Consider the following 18002-nt stretch of genomic DNA (forward strand, 5'->3'; position numbering starts at 1 on the left):
ACATAATGTTTAGGAAAAGAGAAGCCCCAAAACTAGTCCAAACATTTATTGTCCCTCGAAAGTGAAGAGCTTTAAATCTACTATGTACCCTCCACAGTCCACAGTGGGATATCTAGAGAGAGGCACTGTTTAACGCTTCAGCAAAGTACAACAAAGAAATAAACACTTGGCAAAAAGCAAAGAAAGCCTGAGATTCCAATTTTTTTATTATAAATAATACATAATCCAGATCCCCATTCCCGAGATCAACCAATGAATTAAGTTCCCTAGATCTAGTTAACAAGATTGATAAAGAAAGATTAAAAACCACTTATTCCAAATATGTGGAAGCAAAACTAAAAAGTTGAATGAGCTAGATGGAAAAAGTTTTTCTAAATTAAGTTGGTCTTTTAAAGTGCACGAACTAGTGGGTTTATTGTGTTTCTATTGCAGCAGTGGTGCTATTCGTTGCTACTGATAACTACGTAACAGAACAACATCCACATTTTAACACCCCTACTCGGCAACAGATTGAACAAGGAAGGAATCACTTACCAAATCATTAGTTCATAATAGATTCGCTTCAACTCTGGTAGAGATCGTATATCTGCCAGAGCTTCTTCAACAACATTATCACCTTATTTAAGCTTTTTCTTTTCTTTTGAAACATCAACGTTAAACATTTTCATACGGGATCTACTTCTCATCGTTCCTCACATTTTTAGCTTCAAGAGAAGGTAAAAGTCACCTGGAAGTTTTAGAAGAGGATAGCCTCTTTCTGGAAGCTTCTAGAAGTTGGTGAGGCACTCCACGCCTGCCATCATCTCCTTCGTGTCCTTCACGTGTCATAGTCCAAGTGCTTCCTCCATTTCTTTCTTCGATCAGATCTGAAGAAGAGTAGCCACCTTCTTCAGATCGTTGGTCCATTGGTCTAGTCGAGATCGACATTGTCGTCGATGCATGTCCATTGCGGTGGCATAATTTTAGGGTTCCTCTCTGCTGTGAGTGTGAGTTTTAGTGAGTGTGACTGAGCTAGACGTGCGCGACCATTCGATTTTTAATTGTTGGAAGAGAAATGAAAACAAAACGATTTTACAAAAACCCATTGTGGAACACAGGTTTCTAATACGGTTTTTTTAAACTGTCTTTGTTGAAGTTGATCATATTACAATAATGCCACCGCAATCAAATCTAAGACGATTTTTGGAGAACGATCGTCATTTTTGTGTCGTAGAATGCTACTTTTAGTAGTGCAAACTGAAACAGAAAACAAAATGAACTTCTCACTAGAAAAAGCATTTATTTATGAATTAACCAAATTAGTGCAGGCATATATCAAAAGCATACACTCCATCTGCTCCTGATTATAAGACTCTTTCAATTAATTCACGTCCTTCAAGAAAAGTAGTTAATCACATTAAATTTGTAAATTATTTATATTATCATTTTAAAATTACTCTTTTCTTATTTCTCTATCTGCTTAATTGTTTCTCATTAATGTTTAAAGATAGAATAATTAAGTAAAAATATGTGGGAAAAAATAATTAATACATATAGAAATTAAAAAATGATCTTATAAAAAGGGATAAATAAATTTCTAAAAAGGATCTTATAATTAGGGAGTGAAAAGTATAAGAGATGTATTACACTAAAAACTTTGTGAAATTCAAGTGTAGGTAACAATTACCAAGAACCAAAAGAAAAAAATAAATAGGGTTTTAGTTCATTTATATGTATCTACAACTTATTGCATTTAATTATCAGTAATAATTAGGAATTAATTTTATTAATTTTCTTATTAACTAATTTATGTTAATTAGGAAATATTTTCATTTATCTTCAAACCATTATTAATAGTTAAAAGACTTGTTTTTATCTTAACAATTATGTTGGGTAAATAAGTTTATATTACACTATTCATTTTAACCATTACACTAATTCACATAGATAATATAATGCGTACGTAAGTGTACGTTATTTTTCTTTATTTTAAACTTTGTTGAAAATATTTTAAGATATAATACCTGATTCATATAGAATCAAAAAGTCATAATAATTGAAATTAAAAAAAATTAATATAATATAAACACGTTCATTTCTAGCATTTAAAATTTATCAACTACTTCAACAAATTCTTTTACCATATCTAAAAAAACATACTTATAATTGAATAATTTAGTTTAATAGTTTTCAACTACTAATTTCAACATTAATAGCTAATTTTTTAATTTCTAAGTTTTGTTTTATGTTTCCACTAACTTTTAACTACTTTTCCAAAACATGCCCAAAGTGCATATATGATGACACTAATAATTGAAAGAAAGAAAGTCCCATTTTTTTTAGTAGAAAACTACAATTTAAAAACATGATAGTAAGTATTTATGTATTGTATGAGAATTTTTAATTTTACATTTAAATAGTTAATTAAAGTAGAACCAAAGCAAATGATTATAAATTTTAAGATTAATAGAGAAAATGATGTAAAGAGAAAATGAAAAAAAATTATTGTAAAAAATATTAAAAGAGATAAGAAGAAAACTCAGATAAAAGTTAAATGGAATATAAATAACCTAATCATCAATGATCCCTTAACAACATAGAGAAATAGAGATGAGAGAGAAGGTTAGAGAGAGAAATAGGGTTTGTAAGGGGTGTTCAAGAGTCATACAAAGAAGGTGATAGAAGGGACGTGCTTAATGTCAAATTTATTGGATTTTTATATGTATTTTGTGATGTTTATTTGATATTTTAATTAATTTTAGGTCTTGCTTTGAATCAAATTAGCTTTAAATTCAATTTTTATTTTGTTTTAGGTAGAATTTTATGTTTTAATTATTTTTAATAAGATTTTGATAGTTTTTCAGCAAAAACAAGTCATTCGGGCAAGAGCTAAGAAATTGAAGATAAAAGCTAAGAAAATTAAAAGCAATATATTTTTTCAACGATAAATCAGTTGAAAAAGAAGATAATTACTTGAATTAATTAGAAATATTATTTGTTTGTAATTTCTTATGATTATCTCCTTAATTAAACCTAACTGCAATTCTATAAATATGAAACTAGACATTCATTGTAAAGGTGTAAAAGTTCCGATCAATTTTTAGAATTATATTTTAGACTTTCACCGACTAGATGTCTCCATCACTTGGTTTCATTGTATTACTTTTATGAGTACAATTCCTTCCACCTAAGAGAGGAAAGGATGAACCTTGTTTTGTTTTAACTCTATCACTTCAATACTTCATCTTGAATTTTCATGTGTTTTCGTACTTAATGTTTTTATTTGATTGGTCATCTTATAGATGAATTCAAAAATTGACTTGTGCCTTGGCGAATCTTGTTGAAACTCGAACATGAATCAAGTACATAATTGAAATTATCTAAGGATAGAATAATCTTGGTTAAGCATCACTATTCTTGACAATTAATGTTGATTGCTTGTGTTAGTATGTCCAAGGAATTAGGTATCAGGCAAATGGTTTAAAATCTGTGACCATGCAGGAGCTGGGGTAGCATACATTAGTGAATTGGGGATGAACAACTAAGACGAGTAGAGAATTGTAAAGTTATAGTGGATCGAGAGAATTCCAAGTTCAAACCTAAACATTCATTCATCAAAATCGACATTATCATCTAAGTCTAGTATTTCTATCTTTATTTAATTATTTGATTGTCATTTAATTTTTTTTTGTAATTTATTTTATGTTATTTATTTTGTAACAATCACAAAACAAAAATACAAAAATCTAGTTATTAGTTAAATAATTATATGAAATCTCTCCTTTATTCTTTTGGGAGATGACTTGAACGAAAGTTCAACTATTATGTCATGATTGAGTTATATTTCACTTATAAGTTGATCAATCTATCGTGAAATAAAACCCTAATAGGATGTTACCACTTTTTCTTCTCTATATTTTCATGGGACTAGAACAAGATCGATCTCGGGAGAGTTTCTCAAAAGTGGGGCAAAATACAAGAGATTTTCATTGCTAATAAGGAAGATAGATGGGGAAATCACTATGGGTTTGTTAGGTTTTTGGGTGTCCAGAATATAAGTGAGCTCAAGAAAACTTGGACCAAATGTACATTGGAAATGTTAAAATGCGTATGAACTTACCGAAATACAGGAAATGGGAGGTTCAAAGATGAGGTAGTCAGCATGAGAAGCCATATAATGAGGCTTATATAATCAGCTGGAACAATGGAGGTTTAAACAACATGAAGCAGTTTAAAGGAAATGACGTGATTTTAGATACATGCAGACGAGACAACGTATGCAAAAGTACTGGATAAGAAAGTATAGGGCCAAGATAGGGTTTAGAGATCGAAACCAGAAGACAAGTTAGCCTCTACTTTAGATGTTTGGAAGGGTACGGTTATTGAGGTGGAGGAAACAGGAAAAGAGTGGCAAAGTGAATGCTGGGTAGTGAGACTTCGTGATATAAGGATGTATGACAGGTTGCAAGATCTGGTTTTTTTGAACCATAAATGTGAGATTAGACTCAGGTACTTGGGAGACAACCTGATCCTTATATCTGGCCTGGATGAGAGTGGGGTTACTGAGAAGATCAACAACGAGGATGAAAGTTTCTTATCGGTCTTTCATAATGTACAGAGATGGAACCCAAACGTTAGAACACAAAATAGGATTGTTTAGGTTAGATGCATAGGCATCCCTCTCAATGCATGGTCTGAAAAGCTTTTCGTTGGAGTGGTCGCAATTGTAGGCTTCTTGGTCTAAAAAGGGGGAAGGATAGACATGACCAGCTTCCGAAGTCTGAGCAGGATGGACAAGACCAAAGGTCAACATCTATCGGTGACTTAGTGGGCAGTCCAAGGAATGGCCTTTTCAACGCGCTAGTGGAGACATGCGAGGATGTTGGCCAAAATACTATCTTTAGGGGAAGGCCCATCTTTTCGGTCCAAAGAAAGACAGAAGGTGGGGTGGCCAAGATACCACTCGAACAATCTTGTTCCTTTCTTAAGGAGAGTATTTTATTTATTCACCTGCAAACAACAAATGAACACAATGGGCCTTATGTAGAGGAAATGGAGTTACAAGTAGTAGAGGGGGAGGTGGTCGGCGGGCCTGAACGTATTAATATTTCATCTCAAGGTTTGTGTGGCAGCTATGCAAAGGAACATATCGCAAAGGATGGAGTTGTGAGAGGAAGATGAGAAAAAAAATTCTTAATGACATGATATCTATGGAGTAGGTTTCATTTTCTTTAGTTCATAGAAATATAAGAGCACAAAGGTCTAAAAAGCTTTGATTGGTGTCAAAATTTGAATGATGATACTATAAGAAATTGTAACAAACTATTTTAGGAGAACAAAAAGAACTTTGATGGTAGATCAATGTGGCAACGTGTGTAAAGGAGATAGTTGTTTCTTATAGAGGTCTTGATTTGGTGATGGAATCAAAAGTAAATGTTATGAAAGAAAGAGACTCAAGTGAAATTGAACAACTGAAGTTGTGTCATAAGGAGGGTTCAAAGAGAGGTAAGTTAATTATGAAGCTTTTATCATATAATGTAAGAGAGCTTGGTGATAAGACCAAGAGGAGGTTATTTCTAAGGAGGGGGGTGGAGTTTGTGTGTATTCAAGAGACAAAGAAGGAAATGGTAGGAAAATTGTTATGCCAATCCTTGTGGGAGGATAACGAGTTAGAGTGGGTCGAGAGTTCATTTATGCATCTAGAGGGTTACTGGGTCGAGAGTTCATCTATGCATCTAGAGGGTTACTTTGTCTGTGGAATAAGGATTCTTTAGAGGTTATAAATTGTTCTCTAGAGATGGATTTCATTAGGGTGGAAGGGTTGTGGTTGGATCTTGGGAAGTTCTAGTTAATGTACACTCACTATGTGACTTATCTCGCAACAAAACACAATGGGATGATCTTAAGGCGACAAAATCTTTTAGTAGTATTGGATTGTGGTGCATCTTGGGAGATTTTAATATTGTTTGGGGACCTTATGAAAAACATGGTATTGGGTATGAAGAGTTGAGCCTGGGAAAAAGAAGTTTGTTCAACCAGTTTATTCAAGAGATGGAAGTTGCAAACGTCCTTTGGTTGGTAGAGGTTTTACTTGGTACATGCCTAATGGCAAAGCTAGCTAAAAGCAAGTTAGACAAATTCATGGTTTCTTGTTTGTGGTTCAATATTTTTCCTAGTAGTACTAGTTTCATCCTTGAGAGGAATATCTCTGACCGTTGTCCTATTATTATGAAAGATTTGAGGGTGGATTAGGGTCCAAAGCCTTTAAGAGTCTTAGATTGTTGGTTCCAAGATAAAACTGTTTAGGATCTTTGTGGAATTAGTTTGGAAGGATCTGAGGGTGAGGGTTAGGGGGTATTGCAACATGGGTCACGACGGGGCGACAATAAAAGAAGATAGAGAGAGAGAGAGAGAGAGAGAGAAAGAGAGAGAGAGAGAGATTTTTCTAAAAAGGAAAACTAAGGGAGTCGCCATCAATGTTTATTTATGGAAAACATCGGAAAAATAAAAAAGATAAGGAATGGTTTATGATTTGAGAAAAGAGATTCGGGAGTCGTTTACGTGTAGGGAAGGTGTTAGTACCCTATGTGCCCGTCATGAAGACAACAACTTTTAATCGAGTGTGCTAAAAATACAATGACTTTTTAATTATTTATCTTCACTTGAGAACATGAATTATATTTTGTTATATTTTTGTTTGTTTAGAAAAAGAAAGAAATTTTTTGTTTTTAGAAACAAAAAGGGACTTTTTTTTAGTTTTTTAGGTTGACAATGGGTTTGTCCTCGCTCCTACGTATCCTCGAGTGCAATAAGGAAATCAGACTTGCGTAGTTCTTTAGATAGAAAAAAATTTGTGTGTTAGGTTGATTTTATTGTTTTAGAAAGATTTGTTTTAATTGCGTGAAAAATAGTCGTTAAGGTGTTGGACCTTGAAGTGATCTCGAGTAATGCATAATTTTTGGGGAGAAAAAGGAGAATCGAGTAATAATTTGTTTGAGGAGAAAAAGGAAAATCTTAAGTATACTTTGTGAAGTCAAGCAAGTCAAAGACCTAATATAGCATTCACAAAATTTTATTCACACGTCATTGAAACACCACCAAGAAAGTTGGAGACCCAACATGAAATGTAAGTACATACTAAATAATACTAATGCATAATTGCAAAATAAATGAATAGTTGATGTAGCATTACATAATTAATTAAATGAGCGGGATGTGTACAAATAAATTGAATGAGAATAGAAAGGGATAAAATAGAAGCAGAGAATATACTTAGAAATAAAGGGTGCGAGGTTAATACATGGGGAAAAATAAATAAGTGACAGAATATTTGCAACACATACTAACTAACCAGACAATGATAAATCAAATTGGAGAATAAAATAAATAACAGAGCCAAGCCGAAAAGGTGGTATAAATAGAAGTTTTTATTTTATGTGGGCTGCCCAAAAGGAGTGGGGTCTGCGCGTAAATGGGGGTGTAACTAGTAGTACTCAATTTATGTGGGATTTTTTTGAAAAAAAAGGACTAGGCCCAAAATGGAAAATGCATATATGTAAAATGGTGGTGTAAATAACAATTTTTATTTTGTTTTAGGCTTAAGAAATTAGGTCCATTTCAATTTTTTATTATTTTTCATTATATATATATATAGACAATGATACACAACAAACATTAACAGATAAATTTTAAGGATCTCGCTAGTGGCCTAGGGCTCACTGGCGAGATGTAACGAATCAAATAGCAGACCCAAAGAAAGAACGAAAAGAAAAACTAAAGAGGAGAAGAAAGGGGAGGAAAAACTAAGGAGAGAAGAAGGGAGAAAGAAAGGGATGAGAGGAAAGGAATGAGAGATACTTGGAGATCCCGCTATTGGCTCCTTTCACCTACTTCAAATTCGTGCCTCTTCTTATTCTTTATGTTTTCTCTGTGGGTTTTTTGTGTAATTGTTTGTGTGTGTGTGTGTGTAATTTGATGTTTAGGGTGCAGTGGATGGGAAGGAAGAAGGGGGCCGCGACGGAGGAGGTCGCGGCCAAGGAAGGAGAAAGAAGAAGAAAGGTGTAGGAGGAGGCTGCAACGGAAGAAGAAGAAGAAGAAGAAGAAAAAGAAGAAGAAGAAGAAGAAGAAGTTAATTGTTAATAGTAAAAATAGTTGCTCTTTTGATTTTAAGGGTTAATAGTAAAAATAGTACCCAACTAGGGTATTATATGCACAAGGGTGAACGTTAAAAGTGTGGGAGTAATTGTCCCTACAATTTTTTAAAATATATTTAAGAATTGTTTTTGTGTTCATAAAAAAATAATTCTTGTTTTTATTATATATATACTTTTAAATTGAATAAAGAAAATTATAACATAAAAAAGAGAATATGTTAATATTAATTTTATCACTTTATTATTTTAATTTTTATCATTCTCACACCTCTAATACGTACTAAGTCACTAACAAAAAATACATCTCAATACAATCCAAACTAATAGAGAAAAGGAAAGATTATCACTACTTGTTATTATTCCTTGTATCAATTAGGTATGTAGTTTTTCAAAAATATTCAATTTGGTCTTTTATTTTTAAAAAGTTCAGTTACATCTTTTATTTTATAAAATAGATTTAATTTAGTCTCATTACACTACTAGAAAAAGAATTTTTTACGACGATTAATAAGTGCCTTTAACGACGATTCTAAACCATCGCTGTATATAACGTTGTTAAAACCAAATTGTTTTTTACAACGGTTATTTTAAAAACTGTCTTTGAAAGTAAAAATCATTCAAAGACAGTTATTAGTTAATAACCGTCTTTGAATGCTATGTCTGTGTTGACATTCAAAAACGGTTATTAGCTAATAACCGCCTTTGAATGTTGCTTCTTCTTTGACATTCAAAGACGGTTATTAATTAATAACCGCCTTTGAATGTTAAGTCTTCTTTGACATTCAAAGACAATTATTAGTTAATAACCGTCTTTGAATGTTGTTTTTTCTTTGACATTCAAAGATGGTTATTAGTTTAGTTAATAACCGTCTTTGAATGTTATGTCTTCTTTGGAAGACCTTCAACTTTTCATGCATGAACAAACTCCATCACTCCATATGAAGTTTCATTTGAAACACGTATATAGTGTACCTGATGCAGACATAATAGTTGAATTTCATATTACCATTTGACACAAATGTTATCAAAATTAAACAAAGGAAACAGTAAATCCTACCTTGATTGGACTAGAAGGTTGTGGGTTTATGCTGACTACACAAACATGCAATAGTTTGTTTTTATTTACAGACTTGTAATAGGAATATAGGATACGAGACATTTGCCGCATATAACATATAAAAGTAGACAACAAAAGTGGTATGACCATCTCATCCCTCTTGTCCAACCAAATTTTTTGAGAGATAAACAATCTACTATACCATTCCACTCCTTAACAACATTTTGTCTATCAACTTACAAGCAAATATATATCAATAATTTCATGGAAATATCAATAGTTTCAGTTGGAATAAATACTTTTAGAAAATAAAAAAATGTGTTCAATTTCTTTAAGCCAAAATCAACACAAATCACTAGAAATCGTTAGAAAACTAGGAAAGCTAAAGCATGAAGTAAATTGAGTGAAATCAGTCACCTTTCCCTCATTCATAAGTTCTTGGAAAGCTTGCAATTGCTCAACAAATGGCACACTGGATCTCCATTTTGAATAATGATAGGAAAACTCGCCAAACGATGCAACATATCGATCTGGCCTATAATAAAATCAAGTAAAAAATATTTATGTCAAAGTAATTAAATCCTTGTTAATTTATTTGATATCTCTCTTTATATCAAGTAATTAAATCAAAATATTTATGTCATTTTATATTTATTAATTAGCTTATTGACTAATATTATTAAATATTTTTATTCAATCAACTAGCTAGCTTATAAATTTTTATTATTTCAGCTCTTATGAGTTTCAACTAATTTATAAGTTTAACTTTCAACTAACTTGTAAATTTGTTTTGACAAATATTCTCGTATCAACTATTTTCTATTTTTATCTCTGTATGACCTAGAGTCAAAGTAACTACCAATATTTAGTCAAAAAATAAAGTGCAATGAAAAGGACAACATATATTATTTTTAATGTATATAAGTTTGGATGGGATTGGGTGCACGAATACGTCCCATGATGAACTCCATTACAATTGGAACCGTGGTTTCTCATTCTTCAAATTGAATTATTCTATAATAGTTAGATATAAAAATACTTTTTATTCAATAAACTAGCCATTAATAAAAATATATAAATATTTTTGGACAACATAATATTATTTTTAATGTATATAAGTTTGGTTAAAATATTCTTGAATCTATACAAATCTAGCCAAATATGATCAAACAAATATGATTTAGATTGAGAATAGAAGCAGTCTCTCAAGCAAATGGTCTTCCATATAATAATACACTCATATAAAATATCTACATATCATATCGTTGTAACTTAACAAACATGTTTAATTTCGATATATATATATATATATATATATATATATATATATATATATAAGTAGCAGAGGAACACCATGAACCTTGTCACTCCTCTGTACATTGAAAACCCACTACTCTTTCTGCAAAGCAATCACCAACATCATCAATATACATTAAAAATAATTGGTAGCTTTTAGCATAATAATAATAATATCCCAGAAAGATCGAACTATATCAAATCATCAACTCCCCTTCAGTCATAAAATGCTTACCTCAGGCAAAAGTAAAAACAACAGCATAAAAACCCAAGAGTTCTTCAACTTACTTGATTCTCAAATCAATATGCTCCTGAATGCCAAAGCCAAAGCAACCAGTATCACTGATGTTCCTTCTGAGAAGTTCATATATTCCTTCACCTTCAAACCACTCTCCAAAAGTTGCATCGCCTTGTCACCTTTGACAATAACATAGCATGCAATCTTCTCATTTCTTCTAATCCCAAAGGAACGAATAAGTGTACCTTGCTGTCAAAACCAAGCTGAGGAAAAAGATTTCTTACCATTCAACAGTGGAAAAAAGCCTCACGTATCCAGTATACAGTAACCTTTATCATACACTAATAGTAAAACAAACTATTTAAAATATTTCACAGAGCAATAGACTATTATTTCTATCTTTTGGACTTAGAAACATGGTTTAAATTAAATTAAGCAGATAAAAGACATACACCGAAGGATATCAGAGTCCTCATTTTCACTTTTTCCACAGATTTTTTAATCAAGTTCCTAGAGGCAACTTAATAATGCTCTCAATTTAAAAATTATATATATATATATATATATATATATATATATATATATATATATATATATATATATTCCAAAAAAAACCATTTGTGGAAGCTGTGAGGTGTGAAGGGGTTTCAACCTTAGTGGCTCTGGTGAGATGATCTCCACTCTCACTAACGGAGATATTGAGGACGAGCTTCTGCACCTTTATCTCCCTCATTGGGTTTGAAAGTTTCTTCTCTGAAGCCTGAAATCATGTTCATTCCAATTCCATTTAACTATAAAACTATAAATTAAAAAACAAAATGTAAAGAAAATTCAAGTTTATGAAAAGAGTTAATTTGATTTCGAAAGAAGAAGAAAAGAAAGGGAGAAAGTGTTGTACCATTGGATTTAGGGCTGTTACGGCGACAGAGTTAAGAGAAGAAAGAGTTAATACTGAAGGCTAACTTAAACTAACATAACCTAACCTAACCTACATGAAGAGGAGCGGCCCAGACGATAAGGAAAGACCTTCACCACATTTCTCAATTCCTTTTTATGGTCAAGCCACAACTTCGTCTCTGACAACAATTTCAACTAGTACAACTCCGGTGTACCAATATTCAACAATTTCATAAAATAAAGTAAGAAAAACACTACTTCAAAATAAATAAAGTTTTCAAATTACCAATGAGTCAATACTAAAGGAGTTATTGTGACACCCTCTACCCCTCACATATATACTAATAAGGAAAAAAAATTCAAATATTAATTAAAAGTATTGTTAAGACACTTTTTTTTACAAGTCTTTCAAAGGGGAAAAAGGCTCACATTCATTTTCTTCTGCATCATATTCAAACTTGTCCAAATAAATAATAAAGTATTCTCGACTCAAACAAAGTCGTCTAAGCTTCATACAATTAATATAGAACCTATATCCTAATGTCACATTCTATCATAGCGTTGTGTTCCCGTGTCCTCTAGCATGAGGTTCTTCATAGTCATTCACCTATTCATCTACTCCCCTGAACACAAGTTCAAGATCATCACAGGATCCAAATACAACAACACACAGAGAGTGAGTTATCACATTCCTAGCTAATAGAGAAACAAGACAATTAAATATACATATTATATAAATGAGATATCACTTGCTTAAACATAGCTCACGTAACTTCACCACTTCGTCATTCAAAATTCACTTTTCAATCATCAATCACATTACACAAGAATCCCACACTTCGATCAAGATATAATAACACATCAATTAGCAAGCATATGCAACAGTTATGCTAAGACTCAATCCTATATGCAATGTGGTACCATGTCAGTGAAAAACCACTCTGGGGCGCTTAGGAGTACATAACAAGACACACCACACCATGGGTTTGTCAGGTCACTCTCACTAAGTAAAATCATAGGGAAACCAGTCAGGGTCACGATGTTTTGCGAGAATGCTCCAACCATATGGGATCAGCATAGGCTTAAAGGAGCACTCAAACCCAGTGACCTCCAAGGCCTACACTCTGAAGAGTCCGTCAGGGTCTCTCCCTCCTGATTCAGGTCCAACCCCTAAAATAATTTTTGCATGCAGACACTGCTCATGAATTATACAATACCCACGACCTTACACTCATGTTTTAAACACGTTCAACCCAATTGCGCTACGATTTAACACTGGTTTCTAAATAGGAAACCTACATTTTCTCTTTAACACTGTGCATCAACGCTTTTCTCAAGATAACGCTGGTCGGGTTATCGTACAATTCATAGCTTACAACACAAGTAATTTCACATCAAGTGTTAACTACACACTTATCCACAACTAGAACTCATTCACAATTTCACATTTCATAGTGTCACAATCCACCATCACATGTTTACACGTATCTCACAAATTAACACATGTTCAACTTTACACTTATACTCAATCTCAATAACAATATTATAATCTCAAAGCAACATGTTATTCTACAATTCATCACATACAATTTGAATCATCATTTCATATCCTCAATATAACAATTTATATAAAAGACTATCACAACATAAGGACTAAAACCCCTCAAATAATATTACACAATTATATAAAAATCATAGGTCAAAATATACAAATATCGAGAGCACAATTTATCAAGCAATCTTCATTAGGACATCAATATTTTATTTATAATCATAAAGGAAAAATTGCAATTTAACAAACATTCCAAAATAAAACCCCAGTTTAATCCTCTAAGGATCCCTACATATGTTCTCACTAATCCCCAACTGTGAATAACTCATCCCTTACCTCTAAGCGGACACACGTGTCTTCCCATAGTGATAGCGTCATCTCTAACGGTTTCCTAAGATTCCTCCAGTTTTTCCTCCGACTGCTCCGATAGAGTTCCCAAACGTCAGAGAAACGGAGAAAGGATTGAAGCCTCCATTTGGACTATTTTCATGCGATTCCTATTTCTCCCTCCACGAATATTATCTCACAAATCCCAACGGTCAAAGAGTGAGTAACTAAATTTCGAACAACATATCCAAAATTTACGACAATCCAACGGTTAACGAAATCGGGATCGTAGTTTTACCAAGACAGCTCTAGGTTTCTACGGAAAGAAAAATGCTACAATGCGAGGGGTATTTCTCTTAGCTCAGACGTGATATCAAAATTCCCAACGGTTAGAATGCTCGGAAATGGGTTGCAAACTTGCTGTCTAAATTTCACGACGATCCAACGGTGAATGAGTCCGAAATCGTCATTTTTCTGAGACAGGTTTGGTGACCTGCGGGAAAAAGAGAGGGTTTTGGAAGGGGAAGAGAGAAAAAACGAAATTGGTAGGCAGAGGAGGCGGAGAAGTCAGTCTGAAAACTGACCTAGCATGTCGCTATTTATAACTAGGGGTATTCACGACCTATTATTTACTTTATTTATTTATTTTTATTATTTTATAAAAAAAGAAACTCTATTTTATTCTCCATCAAATGAATAATAAAATACCCTTCTTATTTTCTCTCAAACCAGTATTTTATTATAACTATTTTTTTTTATTTTTTTAATTATAAAACATCATTATTCTCTAAAATTTTATACACGAAAAAAAATGGAATGTTACAGTTATGGCCTTCATGAGGAGGAGCGTCACCTTGAGGAGGTGGATCTAGTGGAGGGAGAGCTTGTTCGAGTAGCAGATTATTATCCAGAGGGTGAGGAAGGCGAAGGAGAAGACAGAGTAGAGAATGGGAAGTTGGGTCTGGTCGACAGAGAGGTAATCGCAGGGGTGTTTGGAGTCGGCGTCGAGGTTGTAGAGCCCGGTGTGGACAAGCATGGAGAGTATTCGTTGGGGATTGTGACGGGGTTGGTGTGGTTGGCGGAGGCGGAGGGTGGAGGCCGAGAGAGTTCATGAAAAGTGAAGAGGCGCATGTTGTAGCCAAAGGTTCTTCTTATAAGGGAGTCTCACAGGAGAAAGAGATACATATAGTTGCAAAATATTCTAAGACGGTTTTTACAAAATCGCCTTAGAATAATAACTTTCTAAGGCGGTTTTTGTAAAACCGTCGTAAGGTGTTGCATTTAATTTTAAAAATGTCACCGTGTTCTTTCTAAATCGGTTCTTTATCAATCGACGTAAAAACAATGTCGTAAAAAAAGCTTTTTATAGTAGTGTTATTCTTTCATTTACTCCAAAAAATTTAATAAATAGAACTTAAATTGATTTTACGTAAGATCAAATTAAACTCATTTTAACAAATAAAGTACCTAATTAAACATGCAAATAACAACAGTATCAAATTAAACTAGCAAAATAAATTAAATGAAAAAAAATTAAATCATTTTATTATAGACTGTTTTTTTTTTCTCCACTAAATAAAATTTCTAACTCCGTCACTTACTATATGTTTCGTCTATTTATTTATAGTCTTGTAATTATTCCTGGTGGGCGGTGAAGTAATGTGGGTAAGCATCATCTGTTAGCAGAACATTTTTTTTTTTTTTGAACTTGCTACTACTTGTACCAGGTTCTTATTATATATAATATGATATGAGAATAGATATGTATGGTGTATCTCATATATGCCTCGTGATATTTCTTTTAGTTTTTTTTTATATGGACGGTAGGCCCAATATTCTTACCAACCTGCTGAATGCCTCATACTACATAGCCTTTGCAAAACGCAAAAGTATTAAATACGTAGATAATGGGGCATCCTACCATTCTTTCCAATTCCCTCCCCCCAGCCATAGGATGAAACACTAACACCTATCTCCTTTTAATAAAAAGGGGCTGGAGGCTAGCTAGAAACAAATTAATTAAGCTGTTGCTGCAATTAATTAAACCACACTAATATTTGTAGTGACACATGCATGAATAGTATGCACTATGAGTGTGTATCTCTACATGCACTAATACAATTAACCAATGTTTCAATGTACTACAAAGGGAATCACTACTTAAAAATATGCAACAATGTACATGTGACATGTGGGTCCAAATGTGACACTTGTTAGGTAAAGAACCATATTTGCCTTGTCTATAAATGGGACTCATGTTTGTTAATTTCAATCAAGAAACCACAAAGCAAAGCAAATCATATCAATTCGTTTGCATAATCCCATAGTCACTTGTGACATATATGGCACCTCAACAAGATCTTGTTAAAATAGGATTGGAAGGGTTTGATCTCATAGACAGGTTCTATGGTGCACCAATCAGAAGGCCAGCTAACGTGAGCAAGCAGAGGCAAGGACGTTCCGGAGTTCAAGCAACCCACCAAAACCACAAGGAAGAGCCAGTAGTTATCAATAGCAGAGAGGCAGCTTCTAAGTTTGGTGGAATTATGGTTGTGAATTATTACCCCAAGACTAAGCCACAGAACCGTTGGGGTAAGTTCATCCAAGCCTTCAAACCTTGAAGCTAAGAGATAAATTTATGTACCAAACCAAGGGATATAAAATTTATGTGTGTGTATTAAACGGCTGCACACTAGGGTCTATGATCAACTAGACCCTCTTATATATTTACGTTTGTCTTTAGCTATATTGTAATGAAGACCATACTATATAAGGGTCCTTCATGCTAAGATGTTATAGTAGCTAGTATAGTGTTATGCTTGTAATCTACTAAGAGTTCTTATATGTATCATATTCACCAATCTGTACGACTGTACCCTTGTTTTTCAGAAGTGTGTTTAGTTGTTAGCTATATACTGATGCTCCTTCACAAAATTGTTTATTTTTTTCCATCTTAATTATAAGCAAAAAATATATTTCACACTTACTAAGAAATCTATCACGAAATTTTGAACAACTTAATTCATGCGAATTGCATTTCACGAAATCTGTCACAAGATTTTGTAGACTAATCAGAATATATTGATATTGTCATAAGAGATAATTAACAATTCGTAGATAACATGCCACGTTCTATTTTAACTGCAAGGGAAAATAATCGTGGATACCGCCTAGATAAGCAATGGTTTCCTGTCCAATCATCCAACCAGAACCTAAATAGATCACCTCTCCCTACTTTACAACCAGATTATCCATGAACCAAGAGAACCTAGACTGCTCACTAGTGAAGGAAATAATGTCTCTCCACCATTGAGAGATTCTATCATTACATGTCTTCATAAAGGGTGGAATTAGGCAGCCATATTTAGCCTCTAATACTCTCACCCACAGAGCTTCCTTCTCATTAATTGCCCTCCATCTCCATTTAGAGACTAGTGCTTTATTAAATTCATATATGTTTCTTATGCCAAGACCACCTTGCTTCTTACTCTTAGTTACTACCTCCCACTTGATCCATGCTATAGATTTATCAACATTTTTTGAGCCCCTCAAAAAGTTACATTGTAAACGGATAATTTGAGATACAACCTTTGAGGGAGTACGATAAAATGATAGAAAGTATAAAGGAATAGATGAAAGAGTAGATTTAATGAGACTAACTCGTCCTCGGATTGAGAGATGCCTTTGCCTCCACGGAGTTAGCTTGCTTTGCATTTTTTGGATTACTATCCTCCAAGTGTCCTCTTTGCGAGCATTAATGCCTACCGGAACACCAAGATAAGTGATCGAGATGGTGAGAATTCCACAATGCAGCACCTCTGCAAATCTGTCCAAAGAGTATCTTTGCACATTAATAGCTCCATGTGAACTTTTATGGAAGTTCATCCTAAGACCTGCAACAATTTCAAAGCATCGTAGAATATATTTTAAGGTTACAATGTTCTTAAAGTTTGGCTCCATGAGAATGATCGTGTCATTCGCGAACGGTTGAATATTAATATTTATCTCTCCTCTCCCAATTTTAAACCCACTCAACAAATTTTCCTCATTGCCTCTCTCACTGGCCCACCATCCCCTTAGCTATGATTAAACATAAAAAAGGGGCCAAGGGGTCGCCCTAACAATGAGTATTCTAGCATGCTCTAATCCAAGTGATCCACTGGTCTCCAAACCCCAGTCTTCATAGCATATAATATAGAAAATTCCAACTCACACTATTATAAGTCTTCTTAAAATCGGCTTTAAAGATCAACAAGGGTTTTTTCCACACCTTAGCTTCATTCACCACAACCATTGTGTCTTGAATTTGCCTTCCTCCGACAAAAGAGGTTTTGTGACACCTTTTACCTTGATATACATATTTATATAATAAAATACATAAAAATGCGGAATTACATAAAAGAGATTTTATTTTCTAAATATAAAAGGATTCACATAGGTAAAAGGTTCACATTCACGTTAATCATCAAATTAAAAACTTATAAGAGTATGAAAACATCTCTA

The 18002-nt window shown here is 33.3% G+C and overlaps 1 protein-coding gene across 1 annotated transcript; it reads right to left on the reverse strand.

Annotated features, from left to right (window-relative positions):
• Positions 1-10541: 10541 nt before the first annotated feature.
• Positions 10542-17750, reverse strand: LOC121173622 (uncharacterized). The gene is made up of 3 exons (XM_041010041.1): positions 17160-17750; positions 11376-11483; positions 10542-10986 (listed from the first exon to the last, which is right to left on the reverse strand). The coding sequence occupies exons 1-3, from the start codon at positions 17457-17459 to the stop codon at positions 10867-10869; spliced, it is 528 nt and encodes a 175-aa protein (XP_040865975.1). The 5' UTR covers positions 17460-17750; the 3' UTR covers positions 10542-10866.
• Positions 17751-18002: the final 252 nt, after the last annotated feature.

This window comes from Glycine max, chromosome 15, assembly GCF_000004515.6.
Source record: "Glycine max cultivar Williams 82 chromosome 15, Glycine_max_v4.0, whole genome shotgun sequence".
NCBI classification, from domain to species: Eukaryota; Viridiplantae; Streptophyta; class Magnoliopsida; order Fabales; family Fabaceae; genus Glycine; species Glycine max.